The sequence below is a fragment of the Saccopteryx bilineata genome, chromosome 4 (assembly GCF_036850765.1).
Source record: "Saccopteryx bilineata isolate mSacBil1 chromosome 4, mSacBil1_pri_phased_curated, whole genome shotgun sequence".
NCBI classification, from domain to species: Eukaryota; Metazoa; Chordata; class Mammalia; order Chiroptera; family Emballonuridae; genus Saccopteryx; species Saccopteryx bilineata.
In genome coordinates this window covers 287,716,860-287,740,621 of record NC_089493.1, presented here as the reverse complement: position 1 = coordinate 287,740,621, position 23,762 = coordinate 287,716,860, and the positions used below count along the sequence as shown (strand labels likewise).

The following is a 23,762-nucleotide window of genomic DNA, read 5'->3' as shown; positions in this document are numbered from 1 at the left end:
GGATGTCCCACAACCACACCACCAGCATGGCTTGGACTTCCCATGGCCTGTGTATGTCCTGTATGGACATCAGGGAGCATCCCAGCTCCAGACTTCAGACCTAGGGCCTAGCCGGCCTAATGGGCCTGAGGAAGGAGTCTGCCAGACCCCCCTGCTCAGCAAGTGACAGGGCCCCAGGAGCAGTCAAGGCCTGGCTGTGGGCCAGAGGCCCTGCTGGGTGGTCCCCCACGGGCTGCGTGGCTGAGCTTTCCCCTCCAGACCCCTCCCAGTAGTGCATTCCAGGCTCCCCGGCCCCTCCCCCGCTGGCCCAGCCAGTGATTGAATCTGCTTCTGATTCCCGCTATGCCGACGAGGCCCCCTCTCTTCCCCTCCCTCCTTCGCGGCCCCAGCAGCCCCGCCCCCGGCTGGGCCCAGGCTTGAGCCTACTGCGCCCCCCACCCCCACCTGGCACAGCTCACCCGCCCTCTTTGCAGCGGAGAGGAGGCGGCGGCCTGGGCGCCCCAGGGCCCGCCCGCCCTCAGCCATTCCCGGGAGGCCGGGAGACCTGCTCTACCCGGCCCTCCGTGGGTGAGTGTGAGCTGCAGGCGGCGGGTGGGGCCTCCGCAGGCGGAGGCACTGGGAGCCGAGGCGAAGGCTGTCATCGCTGCAGGCCCAGCGGGACTACCCGCCAACATCCTCGCTGCTTAGGTAGGCCCGGGGAGTGCCAGCGTCTGCTCGCACCTCTGGGCCCCGGTGGGGGCCGCTAAGAACCTGCGGTTGCTCCGCATTGCGGGCCAGCCAGCAGAGTCTCCGACCCGGGCTCTACCCTCCCGAGGGCAGCGGCGTGGGGCCACGGCCCTCTGGCTGACCCACGGCGGCTCCGGCCATGCCCAGCTGGTCCTGGGGGCTGCTGCTGACCGCGGGCACGATCTTGGCTGCGCTGAGCCCGGGGCCGCTCGTTCCCGCGGACCCCTGCCATGACGAGGGGGGCGCGCCCCGACGCTGCGTGCCTGGCCTGGTGAATGCCGCCTTGGGCCGTGAGGTGCTGGCGTCCAGCACGTGCGGGTGGCCACCCACGCAAGCCTGCGACTTCTCCGACCCGCGGCGGGCACACCCCGCGGCCTTCCTGACCTTGGCAGGGGGCACCACAAACCCTGCGTGCTGGCGCTCCGACTGGCTGACGAAGGCACCCCTCAACGTGACCCTCACAGTACCCCTGGGCAAAACTTTTGAGCTGGTGTTTGTTAGCTTGCGCTTCTGCTCCACACCCCCCACTTCAGTGGCCCTGCTCAAGTCCCAGGACCATGGCCGCAGCTGGGTCCCACTGGGCTTCTTCTCCTCCTGCTGTGGTCTGGACTATGGGCGCATGCCTGCCCCTGCCAGTGGCCCAGCTGGCCCCGGGCCTGAAGCTCTGTGCTTCCTTGAGCCCCAGACCCAGCCTGATGGTGGTGGCCTTCTGGCCTTCAGTGTGCAGGACAGTAGCCCACCAGGCTTGGATCTGGACAGCAGCCCAGTGCTTCAAGACTGGGTGACCGCCACGGACATTCAAATAGTGCTCACAAGGCCTGCCATGCTGGGGGACACCAGGAACTCTGAGGCCATGGCCCCTTACTCTTACTCAGCCACTGAGCTCCAGGTGGGCGGGCGCTGCAAGTGCAATGGGCATGCCTCAAGGTGCTTGCTGGACACCCAGGGCCACCTGATCTGCGACTGCCGGCATGGCACCGAGGGCCCTGACTGTGGCCGCTGCAAGCCCTTCTACTGCGACAGGCCGTGGCAGCGGGCCACAGCCCAGGAAGCCCACGCCTGCCTTGGTGAGGCCTTAGAGCAGTGGTAGTCAACCTGGTCCCTACTGCTCATTTGTGGGTGTTCCAGCTTTCATGGTGGGCGATAGCGGAGCAACCAAAGTATAAATAAAAAGATAGATTTAACTATAGTAAGTTGTTTTATAAAGATTTATTCTGCCAAACTTAGCGAAAATCCGACAAAGTACTTGGTAAGTAATTATTATTATATGCTTTAACTTGCTGTAACTCTGCTTTATAAATTTTATAAAGTAAAGTTACTTCCCTACTTTATAAATCACCATTACTGTGGAACCAGTGGGCGGTTAGAAAATTTTACTACTAACAGAGATACGAAAGTGGGCGGTAGGTATAAAAAGGTTGACTACCCCTGCCTTTAGAGGGTAGCCTGGGGATCTTGGACCCAGCCAGCCGGCCGGCCCCTGACCCATCCCTCTCTGCAGCTTGCTCCTGCAATGGCCATGCCCGCCGCTGCCGCTTCAACATGGAGCTGTACCGACTGTCCGGCCGCCGCAGTGGTGGTGTCTGCCTCAACTGCCGGCACAATACTGCTGGCCGCCACTGCCACTACTGCCGAGAGGGCTTCTATCGCGACCCAGGCCGTGCACCAAGTGACCGTCGCGCTTGCAGGGGTGAGCTTGTCCACCCTCACCCTCTGGCTTCCCATTGCCCCAGATGGGTTTCTGACCATTTTACCTCTGTCTTCAGCCTGTGACTGTCACCCTGTTGGTGCTGCTGGCAAAACCTGCAACCAGACCACAGGACAGTGTCCCTGCAAGGATGGTGTCACTGGCCTCACCTGTAATCGCTGCGCCCCTGGCTTCCAGCAGAGTCGCTCACCAGTGGCACCCTGTGTTAGTGAGTGACCCTGCTGAAGCCCCCCCAGCTTTCTGCTGCTGCCTACCTGTCCCCCAAGTGCTCCAGATCCCTCTGCCCCCCACAAATGTAGGCCATTCTCCCACCCTCTCTGCAGAGACTCCTGTCCCTGGACCCACTGAGGAGAGTAGCCCAGTGGAGCCCCAGGGTGAGTGGACGCAGATCAATGTTCTAGACTGGCATGTCCATGAGGGAAGGAGTGCTATGGGTTCAAGGAGCTGAGGAGGAGAGATTGGGGGAAGGAAGTGGGGATCTGCACCAGTCTCTCCACTACCTTACCCCCCCTCCCCAGACTGCAACTTGCACTGCAAATCCACCCGTGGCAGCTACCGCATCAGCCTGAAAAAGTTCTGCAGGAAAGATTATGGTAGGCAGTCCTCAGGCCCTCTGCCTCTACCTTCTCATCTTGTCCTTTCCCTTTGGATACCCTACCCTTGCTGGGTCCCAAGGCCATCCCTACCCCGCAAGGTCCTCCTCTGCTTCTGGCTCTGCCCCATCAGCCCCTGGCGGTCTGTTCCCTCCCTTGCCATGTTCTCTCTATGCCCTTCCTCTTCAGTGGGTGTCCTCTGTGCTCCTCCTCTGCCCTCCCTCCCGGCCCTGGGTGCCCAGAGATCCTCTGCTCCGTGTCTGCCCACTCCCAGCTTGACCCCACCCCCCTCTCTGCAGCTGTGCAGGTGGCTGTGGGTGCCCACGGCGAGGCACGTGGATTGTGGACGCGCTTCCCAGTGGCGGTGCTCGCAGTGTTCCGGAGCGGCGAGGAGCGCGCACGGCGCGGGAGCAGCGCACTGTGGGTGCCGGCACGGGATGCTGCCTGTGGCTGCCCACGCTTATTACCTGGGCGCCGCTACTTGCTGCTGGGGGGCGGGCCAGGGACAGTAGTCGCGGATCCAGGAGGCCGAGGTTCCGGGCTCAGCGCCGCCCGCGGGAGCCTCGTGCTGCCCTGGCGCGATGCGTGGACGCGCCGCCTTCGGAGGCTGCAGCGGCGCGAGCGGCGGGGGCGCTGCGGGGTGGCCTGAGGCCGCGGGCCAGGCTGGGGTTGGGCGGGGCGCTGCTCCCACATCAAGACGCACATTCAACCAGTGCATCTGTCTGCGAAGGAGTCTTTGCTCACGTAGTACGCGTCGCCATCTGGACCCCTACCCAACCCTACCGGGCACCTCCCTCTGAGCCTCGCGCGGGTGCCCAGAATGGGTGTGACTCACGCAGCGACACAGGGATGTGATAGCCCCAAAGAGCTTCTTGGAGGCTTCCTTTGGTAGCTGTTATCCCAGAGGATTCCTTGGATCCCCCACACTCGAGCTACCTTCCCCCTCTACGGGGCACCGTGATACCTACAGAAAGCTGTGAATCTCCTTGTGGGTCCCACACTTTGGGGCTCTGCGAACAACCCAAGGACATCTGTGCCCCGCCTCCCCGTGATATCGTAGTCCCTCAGGGAGCGTTCTCATCTTTCTAAAAGGCACTGTGACACCCCCCAGACGTTATGAAGCCCCTTATCAATCCAGGACCCATTATAGGTCTGAAAACACGCAAAGGGCCGCTGTGACTCCACTCCCCACACGGACTCTTGTAATCCGCCAGAGAGCGCTATGACTCACCTAGAGGCACTGTAGCCACCAAAGATGTCCACGGATCCCATAGGGGCTCGGCGACACTGGTTTCCCCGCCCCCTGCCAGAACCCGCAGCGAGGGCTGTGACTCCTTCCCCAGCGAGGACGGTGGCCTCTGGTCCCCGTCTGTCCCACTTGTCCCCTATGCCTGTCCTTTCTCTGCTGGTGGAGCGTCCGTGCCCCTGTCTTCGCTCCGTCTGCCTGTGTTTGTTCAGCCTCTTTCTTGGCCTGTTGTGTTCCTGTCTCTTGTCTCCGTCCGTTGTCTTATCGGACTCAGCCTCAGGGCTCCTCCTCTAAGGTCCCAATCCTAGGCCCCCCCTGAGCCCCTTCTGCCACTCGGAACCGAACATCGTGCCCAGGGGGACGCGCTTCCCGGGTCAACAGGTAATCCAGCGGGGCGACAACGCCGGCGGAGAGCCCTCCCGGCTCCGGATGCCCTCGGCCCGGCCCTTCGCAGGGGCCAGTAGCCGCCCGCCCCCTCGATTCCTGCGGGGAGTAACCTCTCACGAAGCCCTAACCCTCCGCGGGGACCCTCCTGGGCCGGCGCAGTATCCTGCCGCCCGCTGGGTGTCGATGCGCATGCCCAGAGCCCGCTGCCGCGGAGACCCACGGCGCCAGTGGTGGGCAGCCGGTGGCGCGTGCTCGGCGGGGGCGGGGCAGCGTGCGCGCATGCGTAGAGAAGCCCGCGCTCAGTTGCGCGGCGAGCTGAGTGAACAGCAGTTCGCTGCACGGTGGGGTGCGGCGGGGCGGCGGCGGTAGGTACGCGGCGGGCCGCGCGCGGGTTGTGACGATCCGCAGTGGGGACTCGGGGATTGCGGAGTCAGGTCTCAGGCTGTCACCGCGGCGGGGGGCGTGCTGAGGGTTGGGGTGTGGGGGCCCAACTGTGGGGCCTCGGTCCGAGGTGGGCGCGGGGGCTTGCCGCTGCGCGGAGGTCCAGGGCCCGCGGCCATACGCGGGTCACTGCCTGCGGGCCCTGGCGCTGCCGCACGGACCTTGGCTCCGCCGGACACTCACCACGGGGGCAGGGACGGCGCTCCCGACCAGCCGCCGTCTGCGAGCCGGCTGGCCCAGGGAGAAGCATCGGTCAGAAGACGCTGCCTGTGTCATTTCTTCTCGGGCCACCTTCTCTCTCTGCGGGGTAGGAAATTCTCTCGTCTCTAAATTGCAGAAGTCTCCAATAACGTTCTGCCGCCGAAGACCTGCAGCTGCTCCCTTTCCTGCCGTCCGCTTGCCTCGGGATGACACGCCTGCCCACTTACCGCCTAGCTCTGAGCCCTGTCGGGACGGTGCCCCCTTGGCATGGCCACTGGGCGGGGAGACAAGCATTTCCACAGGGTTCCTGGGCACCGTGCTTTCTGGGCCTTGGGGAATGCCGCTGGACGTCAGGGAGGGGCTACCCCGGTTTGTGGTTTTCCCAGAGCAGGGGTACTGGTGGCCGGGGCCCACCCAGGTTTTCATCTGCGATCTTATGGAAACAGACGTGCCGTGGGCCTCCTGAATTACCACTCTCGGGGCTGACACTAAAGGCCACAGGTTGTCTAAGGACCGCCTGGGCTGTGTGGAGGCCGAGGTTGGCTGTTAGAGTAGTGGTGTGCTGGGAGGCATAGGCCTGGCGGCCAATGTGACTGTGGTTCTGATTCTGGTGTTATGGTCTTTCCCAGATGCTTATTTTAAGTCATTTATTTGTCTGCCTTTCCAGGGCCGATAGAAGTACTGGAAGGTGGTTTCCCTTATTCTGCTGTATGTTTGCTTGGGACTCAGCAAGGATTTTCAGGCAGTTGCCTTGTTGAAAGACCATCCCATTATTCAAGGACTGTAGCTATTTCTTCCACTTGAGGGTGAGGGCTCCGTCTTCACATTCTATCCCCAGCACAGAGTAGGCATCTGTAAATGTAGGTTTAATTGTCTTAAAGATAGGTATACAGGTTCTTTTCATTTTAAGGGATATAGGCTGGGAGAGACAAACCCAGATAAGGAAAAAACAAGACACAGCACCAAAGTGTTTCAGCTTACAAACATTTACAGCCAGTGGAATGACCCTCAACATGCACTTCCTTTTTTTCTGAAGACTTGTCCTCATTTAATTTTCTCAGCCTTCAGATTAAAACTTTAGTAAAGTGCTTATGAGGTAGTGAGTGCTCTAATGTGCAAGCTTGTCTGTCCCTGTGAACAGAGCTGTAGACACTTTGCATTCATTTTTTCTCCCCCATTGCCTGGCATGGAATGGGTGGGAATAGCACTTGAAATGAACCAAGGTGCTAAATAAAACTGGTGTAGTAGTTAGGGTGACCTTTGGGGGGATATGGAAATAATCTGGTAATCATAACCATAATAAAATTCACCTCCTGGATCTGCAAGTTCATCGGCAGGTGAGCCTCACCACCTCTTGCTGACCACACCTGCCAGAACTGTCTAGAAGGCCAAGTGACCTTGGGCACACATTGTTGTTTCTAATTATCACTACAGTCTCTGCTAACCTCATATGACATTTAAGTGTTTGCTTTTAGATGGTTTCTGGTTTAAAGTACATAAAGACAATGAAGCAGGTTGTAAAAAAGCACTTAACATTTACCCTGTTCAATGTTTTACCTGTTTGAGCATACCTTTTCTGTTATGACAACTCAGTACATAAAAGAAAGAAGCTCTTTTTAACTTGAAGCAGCAAGTTCAGTGATTCAAATGTCATTTTCTAAATGAAGATAATATCAAGGAAATGAAACCTCTGGCTTTTACTAAGAATCAATTTCACTTCATTATTTGATGACTTTAAAATTTTTTCTACATAAGCTTATTGAAATCATAGTTCCCCTGAAGAGGGCCTCCCCTGTGTTCTGTGGCTACGAAGTTGAGTGAGTCTCTTTCTGCTCTTAAGGAGCTTACTATGGAGTCAGGAGACGGGCCAGTGGACAGTGGCACTGTGGGAGGCACTCCCATAGAGGAAGATAGAGCTTGCTTTGGGCACAGCATGGCATTCAGCTGGCCTTTGTTAGGGGCTCCTTATAAATGTTTGGGCTATTCTGAAGAATGAATAGGAGTGGTAAAATCATATGAGAGAGCTTTCTGGGCAGAGACTGTGTGTGAAGTTATAAGAGGATGACCCACCCAGTAGCTGTTGGGAGAAGGGCAATGAGTAGCTCTGGTAGGTGGGTAAAAAGAAGATGAGCTAGGGCAGGGGTCCCCAAACTACGGCCCACGGGCCACATGCGGCCCCCTGAGGCCATTTATCCGGCCCCTGCCGCACTTCCGGAAGGGGCACCTCTTTCATTGGTGGTCAGTGAGAGAGCACAGGATGCATCCTGTGTGCTGTATGTGGTGGCGCCACAAAGCGCAGCGATGCGGGACGCACGCATCAGGGCTCCGGAACTGCGTCATATCACTTGTTACGGCTAGCATTGACAAATATGGAACCAGACACTGACCATCTCATTAGCCAAAAGCAGGCCCATAGTTCCCATTGAAATACTGGTCAGTTTGTTTATTTAAATTTACCTGTTCTTTATTTTAAATATTGTATTTGTTCCTGTTTTGTTTTTTTACTTTAAAATAAGATATGTGCAGTGTGCTTAGGGATTTGTTCATAGTTTTTTTATAGTCCGGCCCTCCAACGGTCTGAGGGACAGTGAACTGGCCCCCTGTGTAAAAAGTTTGGGGACCCCTGAGCTAGGGTCTGACCCGTGGCGGCGCAGTGGATAAAGTATCGACCTGGAACACTGAGGTCGCCAGTTCAAAACCCTGGGCTTGCCTGACCTGGTGGTTGCACAGTGGATAGAGCGTTGGACTGGGATGCAGAAGGACCCAGGTTTGAGACCCCGAGGTCGCCAGCTTGAGTGCGGGCTCATCTGGTTTGAGTGAGGCTCACCAGTTTGGACCCAAGGTCGCTGGCTCCAAGGGGTTGCTCAGTCTGCTGAAGACCCACGGTCAAGGCACATGTGAGAAAGCAATCAATGAACAATTAAGGTGTTGCAATGCGCAATGAAAAACTAATGATTGATGCTTCTCATCTCTCTCCGTTCCTGTCTGTCTGTCCCTGTCTATCCCTCTCTCTGACTCACTTTCTGTCTCTGTAAAAAATAAATAAAATTAAAAAAAATCTCTTTTTAAAAACAAACAAACAAAAAAAACCCTGGGCTTGCCTGGACAAGGCACATATGGGAGTTGATGCTTCCTGCTCCTCCCCCCTTCTCTCTTTCTCTCTTCTCTAAAATTAATAAATTAAAAAAATAAAAATAATTTAAAAAGAAAAGAAATTAAGGGGCTAGGCTGGAAGCAGATTAGGGGAGGCCTTGAGTATCAGGTCAGAGTTTGCATTTTAGCCTGAGAACGGTGGGGGGTCACCAAGGGATCTTGGGTCCGTGACTGACTGATCAGATTGTGTTTTCCACTGGTGACCTGACAGTGGTTACCAGGATGGATTGATGAAGGGTTTTACTGAGACCAGCGTGGTTAAGAGACCACCATGGCTTGCTTATTTATTTATATTTTAGTGAGAGGAGGGGAGGCAGAGGGACCAATTTTTTTATTTTTATTTTTATTTATTTATTTATTTTGTGGCAGAGATAGGGACAGACAGGAAGGGAGAGAGATGAGAAACATCAATTCTTCGTTGCGGTTCCTTAGTTGTTCATTGATTGATTTTTCATATGTGCCTTGACCGGGGGGCTACAGCAGACCAACTGACCCCTTGCTCGAGCCAGCAACCTTGGGCTCAAGGTGGTGAGCCTTGCTCAAACCCGATGAGCCCACACTCAAGCTAGCGACCTCGGGGTCTCAAACCTGGGTCCTCCGCTTCCCAATCCGATGCTCTATCCACTGCGCCACCTTCTGATCAGGCGAAAGACAGACTTCTGCATGTGCCCTGACCAAGATCCACCTGGCAAGCCCACTAGGGAGCAATGCTCTGCCCATCTGGGATCTTGGCTCCATTGCAACCCGAGCCGTGTTTTAGCGCCTGTGGTGGAGGCCATAGAGCCATCCTTAGTGCTCGAGGCCAACTCGCTAGAGCCAATTGAGCCCTGGCTGTGGGAGAGGAGGTGTGTGTGGGGGGGTAGCAAAGCAGATGGTCTCTTCTCCTGTGTGCCCTGACCAGGAATTGAACCCAGGACTTCCACATGCCAGGCTGACGCTCTACTGCTGAGCCAACCAGCCAGGGCCCACCATGGCACATATAGGAAGAAGGAAGACGCAGCACCAATGAAGGGCAGCGGGGCAGAGAAGGCAGAGCAAAAACCATGAGACAAATGGCTATAGAGATTGGGGAAGGGCCAGAGAGAATGGAAGACTTGGGGAATAGTCCAAAATTGGGTGACTGACAGCTGGGTCCATGCTACATACAGTGTGCAAGAAGTGGGCAGGCTTTGGGGCAGGTGACAACTTTCAATTTAGAGATGTTGAGCTGATTGGTAAGCTGGTTGGTAAGGCTTCTTAGTGTAGGTTGATGGATATATTTTGATTTGAAGCCAAGGAAAGTGTACTAGGCTTGAGAACATTTGGGGACTCTTTCCTGTGTAACAGTAAACCCAAGGAGTAGTGGAGTGGGCCTTCCTAGAAGAGTATATGGAGTGAGAAAAAGAAGACTGAAACCTGGAGGCACCTAATGTTTTATGTTTATAAAACAGTAGATAAGCTAACAAAATTCTCATTAATAATCCCTTGCTTTTTGGGAATGTGAGTGCAGAATAGTGTTTTTTTATTTCTGTGGTGAAGGCCCAGTATGTTGCTTAGAGTAAATGGCAAGGTATAAAATGCTCAAGGTTCAAAAATCACACAATCAATTCCAGGGGCCTGTCTCATGTGTTTATTTGCTCTTTGGGACACTTTCAGATTGTCATTCATCTTAAAGGACCACTTTTCCCTCCAGACTGAGGATTAGTCTTCTCAAAGCATTCTCACAATTCTATCTCTGAAAAAAGGTCTTCTCAGACCCAGAGATGGATCCAAGGTTGCAGAACCTTTGGGGTTCCCTTGTTTTTATTCCAGGACCCCACAGTCGGACCAGCTGAGACCAACAAAGCTATCTTCAATTCCAGGGCAATGCTTGAACCAATCAAGCCACTGGCTGCTGGAGGGGAACAGGGAGAGAAACAGGAGAGGGTGAAGGGAGAGAAACAGATGGTTGCTTCACGTGTGAACTGATCAAGAATTGAACCTCAGTATTGTTCCATCATTTTTCCGAAGCTGGAAACGGGGAGGCAGTCAGACTCCCGCATGCGCCCGACCGGGATCCACCCGGCACGCCCACTAGGGGGCAATGCTCTGCCCATCTGGGGCGTCACTCTGTTGCAATCAGAGCCATTCTAGCACCTGAGGCAGAGGCCATGGAGCCATCCTCAGTGCCTGGGCCAACTTTGCTCCAATGGAGCCTTGGCTGCAGGAGGGGAAGAGAGAGACAGAGAGGAAGGAGAGGGGGAGGGGTGGAGAAGCAGATGGGCACTTCTGTGTGCCCTGGCCAGGAATCGAACCTGGGACTCCTGCACGCCAGGCCGACAATCTACCACTGAGCCAATCGGTCAGGGCCTAGAAATGTCTTTTTTAATCTGAGCCACAAATGGCACTCACTGGCCTGCCCTCTTAAAGAGCTGTGAAGGGCTTGCTGGCCTGAATAGCTGTGCTCTCCAAGGCCTTGTGTTATGCTCATGCTGTTTTGTTTTGTTTTTTCCTCTTCTGAGGGAGGGGTAGGGGAGGGGAAGGGAAGCATTTGTTGTTCCACTCAGTTGTGTACTTCATGGTTGCTTCCCATGTGTGCCCTGACCAGGCATCGAACCCACAACCTTGTTGTTTCAGGACGACGCTCTTAACCAACTGAGCTAACTGGCCAGGGCCAACCCATGCTGTTTCTGATGCTTCCTGGACAAAGTCCACCTATCCTTCAGGACTCAGTTGAGACACACTGGCCCCCAACCCGTCTTTCCTCATAGCTCATTTCCTGAGTTGGCATGGCCAGTACACCCTTGTCTGCAAAGCCAGAAGCTCAGTGAGAGCTGGAGCTGAGCCTCTCATCTTTGTATTCCAGCATTTGGTACACTGTCATTCAGGAAGTGTTTTGAATGCCTGTTAAAATGATTAAACCTGCAAGATTTCTTACTGGCCCCCCTCTGTTATCAGATCTAAAAATACTTTTGGAGAACCTGCTATTACCCTGCCTTCTGAGGCACACTTGTTGAAGGCACCCTACTTGGAATTCTGACTAGTCAAATTTCTAATTGCTGTTAAAAAGGAAAAAAAAATTCTAATGCTGCTGACAACCAGATTCTCTTTCTCTGGTTCTCATTCTTTGCAGCTAGCTGGTTTATCCTGTGCCCTGGGGGAGTGTTTTCCCAGCTTTCAGCTGAGAGGACCCTTTGAGCTCAGAATACAAAGATCCTGAAGTAGCAGAGCTCCATTCCAACCCCTGGATGGACCAGATCAGGTTGGGGAAAAGGTTTTCTGCCTGAGAAAGGGATGCAGGGAACTATTTTGCGAGGCTAACCAGGTTGGGATTCTTCTTTGCTTGGGGCCCCTTGCCGTAGGTGAAGGTGCCACTGACAAGACCTGCATTTGAACTTCTGACAGGCAGCAGGCAGATGGGACAGCCAACTGGCCTGCGGTGCTATGACTCACGCCTAATGCCTTAATGGTTATACCCTTTGTAGCTGGCACGTGCCCTCATTAGCAAAGGGCCCATTATCAAGTTCCCCAGTAACTGGCTGTCTGATAGTCACTGTGGAATGCCAGTTGCCATTAATATTTGAGAAATGCCTGTGCTCTGCTTCAGGGCTGAGGCAGAGCACAGCCTGCCTTCCTTTCATGCGAAGATTGTGGCTGGGAAGGTCACATGCCTAAACAAGTTGGCGAATGCCTTCTCTTGTTGTTTAGAATTAAATTTTCCTCTTGCACCCATGTGGTTTGGGATTTTTCTGAGTTCCCATGTGTTTCTCTCTTGGTTCTTCCTTCCTGGGTACACTGGGTATGGTGTGAAAGAGCTGGCTCAAAAGTATAGTAGAGGATCTGTACTCATAAGCAGGTCATCATGATGACGTGCCAAGAGTTAGAACAGATTTGGATAAGGAGGGGTAGACTGTAGCCAGGGTGCCCTCAGACCTGCCTGGGAGGTTGATAAGGGCTGGCAAAGGAGGAGGCACTTGTGCAAAGTAGATTGAACTGAGAGGAGAAAGGAGAGCAAATGTGTCCTTTCTTTCCTCCTGATTGTGGATGTGCCCTGTGCATGTGTCGTGGGGGCTGTAGTTGGTGCTCTGTGGGCAAGGCTCCTGAAGTTGCCCTTGGAGGGGAAGTAGGGCCAGATCCTAAAGGGATGGTGGGAGAACAGGATGTGGGTGCAGGTAGAGAGTGGGCAGAGCGCATTAGGAGTCGGAGCTGAACATGTTGGAGTCATGTGGAGTGTACAAAGGATGGGAGATGTTCAGGAAAGCAGTTGGAAGTATGGCGTTTGAGTTCACAGGAGGATTCCAGGCTGAGAAGAGAATGGACCTCCTTTCTTCAAAAATGACACTTAAGAGACAGGTGGAGGAACAGAAAGAACAGCATCCAGAGAGGTGAGGAGACAGACACAGGAAAGGGCTTCAGGAGGCTTAGGGAAAGGAGACCTGATAATACTGGGGTTGTGCTGTGTGCTTCAGGGATAGAAGGGCCCAAAGGTGTTTGTTAGACAGTCTTGTAGCCAGGCAGTGAAGGTGGGAGAGGGATGGCAGACAGGTATAGCCTGCTTTCACCAGAAGCTTGGCTGGGAAGGAAAGGAGGAGAGGCAGAGCTGGAGTAGAGCGTCAGGCTTTGTGAGTGGCTCTTTTGGGGTTTATCTGTAATAGCAGAGAGGGAGCATTAAAGATACAGGAGAGTTGGAGTCCCCAGGAGGTGAGATTTGAGGTCAGAGGAGAGAGGAAGCCCTTTCCTGGCACCTCATTCTCAGGAGAGGGAGGGCAAGGGCTACAGGCGGATGTGAAGCTATAAGCTAGGGGAATAGGAGAGGGTGCTGGCACAGCATGTCAGGAAGGGATGCCAGGTGATGAGCAGGGCAGTGTGATTTTTCCCTTTGTAAGTAGTGTGGGAGCATGAGAAGCATGCTATTGATTTGGTTCTGTGGCTGAGACAGGAGCACAGGAGGAGCTTGGAGTGGGTCTAGGCTGAGCAGGCAAAGACATAAAGCCACAAGGGGCTGGTAGGTGAGGGAAATGGAGTCACGTGCTTGAGAAGAGGGTGATAAAGAGCTCTAGAAAAAGGTTAGGAGAGAGTAGGGTTATGATATGCTACCTCTGGCTGGAGTGGTTTCCAGGGCTGACCAGATTGTGGATAAAATACTAGAGAGGTAAAGTCTTTTGAAGGTGAGGAGATTCACACCAGGGCTGCCTGCTCAACCCTCGAGAATGGAGGCCATGAGCTGGAGTGAGAGGAGTCTGAGTCCTGGAAATACTCTGGAAAGAGGGGGCAGAGTCCTGGGGAAAGCCTGGGGAGAGGGGCCAGCAGGGTCCTGGGGAAAGCCTGGGGAGAGGGGCCAGCAGGGTCCTGGGGAAAGCCTGGGGAGAGGGGCCAGCAGGGTCCTGGGGAAAGCCTGGGGAGAGGGGCCAGCAGGGTCCTGGGGAAAGCCTGGGGAGAGGGGCCAGCAGGGTCCTGGGGAAAGCCTGGGGAGAGGGGCCAGCAGGGTCCTGGGGAAAGCTGGCTGCTGTCTGATCAGAGGGAGGGAGGGATGCTTTCTGGGAAAGGATGACGTGATGGGTTCTTTTTTTTATTTTTCTTTTTTATACAGAGACAGACAGACAGACAGACAGGAACGGAGAGAGATGAGAAACATCAATCATTAGTTTTTTGTTGCGACACCTTAGTTGTTCATTAATTGCTTTCTCATATGTACCTTGACTGTGGGGCTACAGCAGACCGAGTAACCCCTTGTTTGAGCCAGCGACCTTGGATCCAAGCTGGTGAGCTTTTTTTATTTTTGCTCAAGCCAGATGAGCCCACGCTCAAGCTGGCGACCTCAGGGTCTCAAACCTGGGTCCTCCGCATCCCAGTCCAACACTATCCACTGTGCCACCGCCTGGTCAGGCAGATGTGATGGGTTCTTACCCTCAGACAAGTTTCAGAGAAAGATGAGAGGGGTGGGGGTGCGGTAGGTAAAAAAAGGACAGTGAGGCACTGGAATGTGGAGGACACATGGTTACCTGTGGTTACCCCAGACAGTGACCGTGTCACCAGTGGTCGTCTGCAGAATTGAGATTCAGCTGTCATTCTACAGCTGAAGCCTGGGGTGGGGAGATGAGTCTCCACCCACGGTTCCAGACAGTCCTGAAGCTGTGTCTCTGGGAGCTACAGCTGAGTCCTGGGGTGGGATTGGACATTTTCCTCGCCTCTCCCCATGGCTCGGTGGGAGGACTGGGCTTTTCATGAGGAAATCAGACTTGACTCAAGCTTGGGAGGAGGAAGTTCCTGCACAATAATAGGAGAGAGTGCTCATCACCTGCCTTGGAGTATGTCTTGCTCCAGGCCTCTTCCCTCCCCTTCTTGTTGTCCACAGTGGATGGCCTCACTTCCTCCACCTTCTGCTTCCCAGATGCCCTCCCAGCTGTCTCATGGTCCCTGCTCCTCCACCCTAATGCTCTGCAAGCTGAATCACACACTCAGCCACCCAGATACACCCCCCCCACACACACAGGTCCTCTTCCCTTCCCTGTCCTGCTGCCCCCTGTCACTGGCACTCCAAACATCTCCTTATCAGGCAGTGAACATGTCCTATAATTACTGTCTTTCTCATCCTCAGACCTCACACACCTGGGGGCTGGAGTGAGGTGCTGTCACCTCTGCATGCCTGTCCCCTGATGCCAAGCAGGTGTTGAGGGACTTGATCATTCTGCTGTGTCCTGGCTTGCTCCACCTCTGCAGGCTCCACCTCACTGGGTATTGATGGTCTCTAAGGTACAGGGACTATCTAGAGAGCGAAACTGAGAGAAGTATGCATTTCTTTGTCACATGGAACTCTTCAGGCCCAGAACAGAGCACCTTCCTGCCCCTCCTTCCGGTCCTTGCCCAGTTGTCTGCCAGGCTGGAGCTGCAGCCTCCTTCCTCTTAGTTCTTTGTTGCATTGTTCCACTCCTGGGAAACATGTAAGGTTACTCAGACTGGAGAGGAAGAACTGAGACACAGCAGCTAACACCCACAGAGCTTCCACCCTGTCCTGTGGCACAGTGACTAAGGTCCAGCCCTGCCCAGTCCAGGGTCCTCTGACTGTGAGCTGTTTCTGCAGCCAAGGTGGGGTGGTGGTCAGGCCCAGGCTGGGTAGGGGGCAGTAGGAGGTTGGTGAGTGCTAACCTTTCTAACCTTTCTCTGCTCAAGGGTGCCTCTTGCCCGGTGACCCCACAGTTGGCACTTTGGTGGTGCCCTGGTGTGTGTGTGTGGGGGGTGCTATCTGTGAGGTTAACTGGGTGAGAAGTCCAAGAGCCAGCATGGGCCTTTGAGGTGAGGGCTGGATGTCTGGGCAGGATCTTGGAATAGCAGCCCATGGTTCTGCCTCCAACCTGAACTGCTCTGGCATTTGCCTGAGAGGCATCTATATCATAACAGGCATCTGTGTCATAACTTTCAACTCCAAAATGGAGTGCTGTCTCTGCCCTACCAAAACTCCATCCCTGGGCCAGAAATCTCTGTTCAGTGCTTGGGTCCTTCCCCTAACCATTGGTTACCTTGTCTGATAAAATTTAACCCCTGGGCAATCTTTTGGGTCCACCCCATTTTCTTCATCCTTCCTGGCCAGGCTTGGCCCAGCCTTCCTCATGCCTCCTCTTCTGGACTGCCCTCCTTCCTCCTGGGCAACCAGGGGGATGGATATGTGTGTGTGTGTGTGTGTATTTTTTTTTTACAGGGACAGAGAGTCAGAGAGAGGGATAGACAGGGACAGACAGACAGGAATGAAGAGAGATGAGAAGCATCAATCATCAGTTTTTCGTTGTGAGACCTTAGTTGTTCATTGATTGCTTTCTCATATGTACCTTGACCGTGGGCTTTCAGCAGACCAAGTAAGCCCTTGCTCGAGCCAGCGACCTTGGGTCCAAGCTGGTGAGCTTTTGCTCAAACCAGATGAGCCCGCGTTCAAGCTGGCGACCTCGAGGTCTCAAACCTGGGTCCTCGGCAACCCAGTCCAACACTCTTATCCACTGTGCCACCGCCTGGTCAGGCACCAGGGCGATATATTTAAAGTGCATGTTGGCCCTGGCCGGTTGGCTCAGCGGTAGAGCGTCGGCCTGGCGTGCGGGGGACCCAGGTTCGATTCCCGGCCAGGGCACATAGGAGAAGTGCCCATTTGCTTCTCCACCCCCACCCCTCCTTCCTCTCTGTCTCTCTCTTCCCCTCCCGCAGCCAAGGCTCCATTGGAGCAAAGATGGCCCGGGCGCTGGGGATGGCTCCTTGGCCTCTGCCCCAGGCGCTAGAGTGGCTCTGGTCTCGGCAGAGTGACGCCCCCCGGAGGGGCAGAGCATCGCCCCCTGGTGGGCAGAGCCTCGCCCCTGGTGGGCGTGCCGGGTGGATCCTGGTCTGGCGCATGCTGGAGTCTGTTTGACTGTCTCTCCCCATTTCCAGCTTCAGAAAATAAATAAATAAAAATAAAGTGCATGTCGCCTTCTGGCCCTGGCCTGTAGACTAAGTGGCAGAGCATCAACCTGGCATGTGGTGTCCTGGGTTTGATTGCTGGTCAGGGCACACAGGAGAAGCAACCATCTGCTTCTCCACCCCTCCCACTTCTTTCTCTTTCTCTCTCTCTCTATCTCTCTCTCTCTCTCCCCCTCTCCCCCTCCAGCAGTCATGGCTTAATTGGCTCAAACGAGTTGGTCTCTGGTGCTGAGGATGGCTCCATGGCCTCTGCCTCAGGTGCTAAAAAATGGCTCCAATTGCCCCAGATGGGCAGAGCATTGCCCCTTAGTGAGCTTGCCAGGTGGATCCTGGTTGGGGCACATGTGGGAGCCTGTCTCTCTGCTTCCTCTCCTCTCACTAAAATAAATAAATAAAAAATTTAAAAGTGCATGCCACCTTCTGCTTAGACTCTCCTCTGACTCTTTCATATGAGGGGTGACATCTAGGCCATCAGATGCCCTCTTATCCCATCTGCAGCCACTCAACACCACCTGCCTGAGGCTCCCCAGCTTGCTGTATCCTCCCTCATACGTCCATCCTCACCTCCACATTGGGCTGGCTCCCCATCTTTATAGTACAATTGGGGTACCATTGCTCCTTTTGTGGTACTCATGTGAAGTCAGCATCCTGCCAGGGCTCTGCATGGACTGTGATAATTATTCTACTCAATAGCCATCTTTTACTCTCTTGTCCCCAGTTCCCTGCCCAGGACCCAGCTCAGAAGGGGCAACTCAATATAAGTTTGTCAAATCAATAAAAGTTTGGGGTAGGGAGTTATGATGGGGTGCCGGGGCCCCTAGGAAAGACAACATGAATGGGAGGTGTAGTGCCCAGTGTTGGTGGGTGGTTTATATGGAATCACCCAGGCTTGATGTGAGAGTCTGTGTTTATCACAGGAAAACAAATTTGTTTTCAAATCTAATTGTTTGGGAAAATCATGTTCCCTGTTCTTATGGTTCAACAGACCTAAGGTGTGTTTTAGGACAGCAGGTGGCATTGAGAAGCCAGCCCTGAACTTGCTGAGGATGGAACATGGGTGGGGCTGCCCAGTTTGGGTGGGGGAGGGGTCTCAGGCACTGTGGGGTTGCCATGAGCACTCTGGAGGCTGACAGACCAGATAGTTTTCTATGTACTTAGGGACACCCCCCGCCCCTGTAGCACTCTGTGCCAGTTTCCTCATCTATAAGATGGAGCAAATCCCTGTGCTGTGGGGTTATTATCCTCAGGATTAGAAATAGAAATGCAAAGCTAAATCACCTGATAGCCAGCAGCTGTGGGATTTGTGTTTGGTGGTACCTGGGGATGGGATATGAGGGGTCCCACTTGAACCCCAGCTACTTGGTATGTCTCCTGCCCTGCTGTCCACAAGGTCTTGTCATTCCATCTATATCCACTTTCCCTCCCACCCTGGTCCTGATCAAAAATCTTGGAGGGCTGCACCCAGAGCAGGTAGGTACAGGGAGACCTGGGCTCCTCTCACCCCTGCTGGCCACCTCCTTTCTGTGGGCACAAATTGGTACCAATCTCTGTTAGTACTCTGGGCCTGCAGCCACTGAATGGGGGCCCCCTAATGCATTGGGTCTCATCAGAAGCTGATGTGAACTTGGCCTTGGCAGACCCAGGACAGTGTACTTTGGCCAGAGGAAGCATTGGTTATCATGATGGATAAAAGCTCGACAGAGGCCCTGGCCAGTTGGCTCAGTGGTAGAGCATCGGCCTGGCATGCGGGAGTCCCGGGTTCGATTCCTGGCCAGGGCACACAGGAGAAGCGCCCATCTGCTTCTCCACCCCTCCCCCTCTCTGTCTCTCTCTTCCCCTCTGGCAGCCAAGGCTCCATTGGAGCAAAGTTGGCTCGGGCGCTGAGGATGGCTCTGTGGCCTCTGCCTCAGACGCTAGAATGGCTCTGATTGCAGCAGAGCAACGCCCCAGATGGGCAGAGCATCACCCCCTGGTGGGCGTGCGGGGTGGATCCCGGTCGGGCGCATGCGGGAGTCTGTCTGACTGCCTCCCCATTTCCAGCTTCAGAAAAATACAAAAAAATAAGAGGGGGAAAAAAAAAGCTCGATAGAGATGTCACTGACATAGAAAGATAATATTTTGGGGAAATGAAGGTCACTCATTTCCATGTATGTGTTTTTCTTTTTAAGAAATATTTGACCTGTGGTGGCGCAGTGGATAAAGCGTTGACCTGGAACACTGAGGTCACTGGTTTGAAACCCTAGGCTTGTCTAGTCAAAGGCACATACAGAAAGCAGCTACTATCAGTTGATGCATCCTTTTTCTCTCTCTTCCTCTCTTTTATGCTCTCCCTCTCCTCTCTCTAAAGATCAGTAAATAAAAATCTAAAAAAACCCACAAAACCTAAAAAATATTTTTTTAAAAAAGATTAAAAATAAAAAAAGAAATATTTGCTTCCCAACATGTAGCCTGAACTCTCAAAAGAGGCCCAGTAATTGTGAGGAAAGGGATGTGAGGGTCACTGAAAGGGGCTTTCTGGGTGGGAAGCTGCAGCTCAGCAGGGAAGGGGAAGCAGGTCTGTCAGAATGGCCACTTGGAGGGTCCATCCCTGAGAGAGAGCAGGGAGCTTGTGTGGGCCTACAGGAGAACCTCAGTGGTGGCCTTGGCTACACCTCTCCCCTGGGGCAGGAGATTGTGCTCAGGCCCCTCTGGAGGACTGATCAGGCGTTGATTCACAGTAACCCTGTCACTTCCCAGGCATCTCAGAGCCAATGCCAGGCCAGGGGACCCCAAGGAGAAGTAACAGTGAAATACCCTCGGGACATCTTAGCTGCCCTGGCAGGTCAGGCTAGGCTGAGTGCTTTCTATAAATGGTCTCAGTTAATCCTTACAATTGGCTTTTAAACACATCTGTTGGATCACATCTCTTCGCTGCTTCCCTTTGTGCTTGGAATAAAATCCAAACCCCTCCCTGTCCATGATCTCTATGCTGTGGGTCTCTCTGCTGTTCTTGTTCTTGCTCACTGTGCTCTGCCACACTGTTGCCTTTCTTTCCTTGGAGCACATCAGGCCTGTTTCTGCCTCAGGGCCTTTGCACTTGTTCTTCTCATTGTCCAGAGTGACCTTTCCTCAACTCTTCTGGCTGCTTCCTCTCGTCACTTAAGCTCAAATTGAGGGGGGTTTGCCCTAACGACCCTAGCTAAAGTAGCCACCACCCTGCAGACAAGCTATGTGGTTAGTATCCCCGCTCTCTGAAATGATCATTTTCTGTAGTTCTTGTGATTCTAACAGGATGAGTGGAATTTTTCCCAGAATTGTAGTCTAGGCCTAAAGCTGAGGGCAAAAGACACAAACCCTTAAAAAACATGTGAGTTAGGGTACCTCCCCAAAGAAAGGTCAGGGGACTCCCCACACAGTTGAACATCCCAATACAACTTTTGACTCCCCAAAAACTTGACTAAGAGCCTACTGTTGACTGAAAGCCTTACCAGTAATGTAGTCAATTAACATGTTTTGTACATTATGTATATCTATATACTATATATATTCTCACTATAAAGTAAGCTAGAGAAAAAAATCCTAAGACTTGACTGGGAGTGGCACAGTGCATAGAGCATTAACCTGGGACACTGAGGTCCCAGGTTCGAAACCCCAAGGTTGCCAGCTTAAGCACAGGGTTGCTGTCTTAAGCGAAAGATAATCAGCATGATCCAAAGGTTGTTGGCCTGAGCCCAAGGTCTCTGGCTTGAGCAAGGGGTCAGTGGCTCAGCTTGAGCCCCTCTGGTCAAGGCACATATGAGTAGCAATCAGTGAACAACTAAAATGACGCAGCTACGAGTTGATGCTTCTCAACTCTTTCCCGTTCTCCCTCCCTCTCTCTCTCTCTCTCAAAAAAAAGGAAAGAAAAATGATAAGAGAAAATACATTTACAGTATTGAAAAAAAAAATCCTTGTATAAGAGTCATTTATTAAAAAAAAAAAAGAGTCATTTATATTTCCCGTACATTCCAAGTTTAGATTGCTGCAGGCAGCCTGACCTGTGGTGGCGCAGTGGATAAAGCGTCGACCTGGAAATGCTGAGGTTGCCGGTTCGAAACCCTGGGCTTGCCTGGTCAGGGCACGTATGGGAGTTGATGCTTCCAGCTCCTCCCCCTTCTCTCTCTCTGTCTCTCTATCCTCTCTAAAAATGAATAAATAAAATAATTTAGATTGCTGCAGGCAACTGGGGCCAGTACCTTCCCAGGGGTGGGCTGATAGAAAGATGTCATTTCATAAACCAGCCCTGTCCCACCCCCACTCCCACCCCCATTCCTCTGCAGTGAACTTGGACTGGTGGCCTTTAGGTGAGTGCAGTGTTTATCATAAGAAGCCATGCCCTCCCTTCCTCCCACTCTGAGTCTGAGGGTAATTGCACCAGCTGGCTCCCTGCCCTGAACTGCTTAAGCAGAGGTGAGTGGAAGTGAGAGAGAGTGGGATGTCACCTGCACCCTAGCCACTGAGCCCCAATTAAGAACTTAGCCCTCAGGTCTTACATGGGGACTAATGCCAGTGATGCTGGTTGTGTTTTCAGCTGTTTTACAGACAGGCACCTGCCTTTCGGAAAGGAGCCATGGCTTGTTTGAGGTTCAGGCAAACAAGTGGCAGAAATGGACATTGAAGCCAGGCCTGTCTGATTTAAAACTGGATCATTTCCCACATCTGCCCCTGCCTCCCTTTTTTCCTTTGACCTTTGTCAGGAGCTGGGGGACTGGGGGGGAGCAAGCAGTGTAGATAGTGTTGTAAGATGGATGCACGCAGCAGATGGAATAACAGGGAGAGAGCATCACTTCAACTCTTAAGACTTACCTCCAGAGTGTGAGTGTGCAGTGTTTTCTTTTGTTTTGTTTTAGAGAGAGAAAGTGACATACAGGAAGGGAGAGAGATGAGAAGCATCAACTCATAGTTGTGGCACTTTAGTTCATTGATTGCTTTCTCATAGGTACCTTGACTGGGGGACCCGAGCCGAGCCAAGCCAGTGACCCCTTGCTCAAGCTGGCAACCTTGGACTTCAAGCCAGCGACCATGGGATCATGTCCATGATCCCACACTCAAGCTGGTGACCTTGGGATTTTGAACCTGGGTACTCAGCGTCCCTATCAACTCTATCCACTGCTCCACCACCTGGTCAGGCTGATTTTATGTTTTTGATGTTTCCTGCCTCCTGACTTCCCCTTTCCAGTAGCCAGCCTTATCAATCTAACTCAGCTGTGGATGTGTATGTAAATATATATAAGAAAAGGCTTTGTAGGATTGCACTAACGAGAGCAGTGGTTGATTCTCTGGTGAAAGAGGGAGTAGGATTGAAGGGATAATGTGAACAGGACTTTACATTTTATTTTATTGATTGATTTTAGAGAAACAGGAAAGGGAGAGAGGGAGAGAGAAAGAGAAAAGCATTTATTTGTTGTTCTACTTAGATGTGCATTCATTGGTTGCTTCCCATATGTGCCCTGACTGGGATCAAACCTGCAACCTTGGCGTTTCGGGACAACACTAAATGACTGAGCTAAGTAGCCAGGGCAGGACTCTACATTTTTACTCTGTAATTGTGTGTTATTTGACTTTTTTTGTGATTATGCATTCATGTAAAAAGAAATCTAAGGAAACCACCCTGAACCTGGTTTAATAGGTGTCTAAGAAGGTCACACTGCAAGCCTGTTGGCCCAGCCCGAGACATCAGGCTTTCTTTTTGGATGGAGGCTGGGAAGGAAGCCCGTGGGTGTCCGGGGGACTCCTTCAGGGTACCCTGCATGTGTTCCTGCCTCCCAGTCCCTCGGAACCCAGCTTGTCTCTGGGCAACTTGCTGCAAGAAACAAAACGGTGGGTCCTCTCTGAAGGAACTTTGCAAGGTGCAATAATCACTTTTGGAGTTTCCAGTTTAATGTTCAACCTGAATCTGAGACCAGTTGAGTGAGGGTTGGTGCTGTCCTGCCCTGTTCTTGTTCTGTTTTTAAACATGTTTATTGCCCTAAGAAGGAGCTGGTTCTTTTCACACAAACAGGATGGGCCTGGGGTTCCTTTAGCGGTTAGTGGGCTCAGAGCCTACAAAGAAGGATTTAAAAGCTACAGGTAATTTGCACATGAAAGATCGGGGAGTGCACACTGGGCATGGTCATAGGAGTGTGCGTGGGCCTGTTGGCCTGATCTTTTGAAACTGTGAAAGAAGGGAATCCTGCTTTCTCTCCCAGAACAGAGCAAACAAATCAACCCCAAAGGGTATCTTTTCTTCTGAAGAAGGTCCCACTACCGTAGCAGCCCTGGTTCTGCTGTGGGCAAGGGATTTCCAGTGGGACATATTAAATGGATGTTGTCAGAAAACCTTGTTTTGCCTGACCAGGTGGTGGCGCAGTGGATAGAGAGTCAGACTGGGATGCTGAGGACCCAGGTTCAAGACCCTGAGGTTGCCAGCTTGAGCGCCGGCTCATCTGGTTTGAGCAAAAGCTCACCAGCTTGGACCCAAGGTCGCTGGCTCGAGCAAGGGGTTACTCGGTCTGCTGAAGGCCCACGGTCAAGGCACATATGAGAAAGCAATCAGTGAACAACTAAGGTGTTGCAATGAAAAACTGATGATTGATGCTTCTCATCTCTCTCCGTTCCTGTCTGTCCTTCTCTCTGACTCTCTCTCTCTGTCTCTGTAAAAAAAAGAAAGAAAAAAGAAAACCTTGTTTTAATTAATGTTTTCTATAAGGAAACAATATCAGTAGATATACTGTATATCCAAAGACACTAGCAACAGGGACTTGAGCAGATACTTGCATACCCATGTTCACAACAGCATTATTTACATCACCAAAATGTGAAAACAGGCCCTCACTGGTTGTTGGCTCAGTGGATAGATGCCAGCCTGGCATATGGATGTCCCAGGTTTGATTTCCAGTCAGGGCAAACAAAA

General features: G+C 52.9%; 2 protein-coding genes across 5 annotated transcripts in view; both read left to right on the top strand.

The window, feature by feature from the left end:
- The first annotated feature begins 501 nt into the window (after positions 1 to 501).
- NTN3 (netrin 3) lies at positions 502 to 4,838 on the top strand. Its single transcript, XM_066275207.1, has 6 exons — positions 502 to 1,793; positions 2,228 to 2,416; positions 2,493 to 2,642; positions 2,758 to 2,808; positions 2,953 to 3,027; positions 3,327 to 4,838. Exons 1-6 carry the CDS (start codon positions 866 to 868, stop codon positions 3,674 to 3,676), a joined length of 1,743 nt encoding a protein of 580 aa, XP_066131304.1. The 5' UTR covers positions 502 to 865; the 3' UTR covers positions 3,677 to 4,838.
- Positions 4,839 to 4,957: 119 nt separating this feature from the next.
- TBC1D24 (TBC1 domain family member 24) overlaps positions 4,958 to 23,762 on the top strand; it is a 30,360-nt gene continuing 11,555 nt past the window's right edge. For 3 of the 4 annotated variants that reach the window (XM_066275205.1, XM_066275204.1, XM_066275202.1), the window contains exon 1: positions 4,959 to 5,029. The gene's annotated coding sequence lies outside the window, so the exon portion shown is untranslated. Of the gene's footprint in view, positions 5,030 to 23,762 lie in introns of all 4 variants that reach the window. The other variant, XM_066275203.1, reaches the window with a different exon arrangement.

Coding starts and splice junctions, on each gene's coding strand:
- NTN3 (XM_066275207.1), top strand. CDS start 866: ATGCCCAGCTGGTCCTGGGGGCTGCTGCTGACCGCGGGCACGATCTTG. Junction 1,794..2,227: donor GGAAGCCCACGCCTGCCTTG/GTGAGGCCTTAG, acceptor CCCTCTCTGCAG/CTTGCTCCTGCAATGGCCAT. Junction 2,417..2,492: donor TGACCGTCGCGCTTGCAGGG/GTGAGCTTGTCC, acceptor CTCTGTCTTCAG/CCTGTGACTGTCACCCTGTT.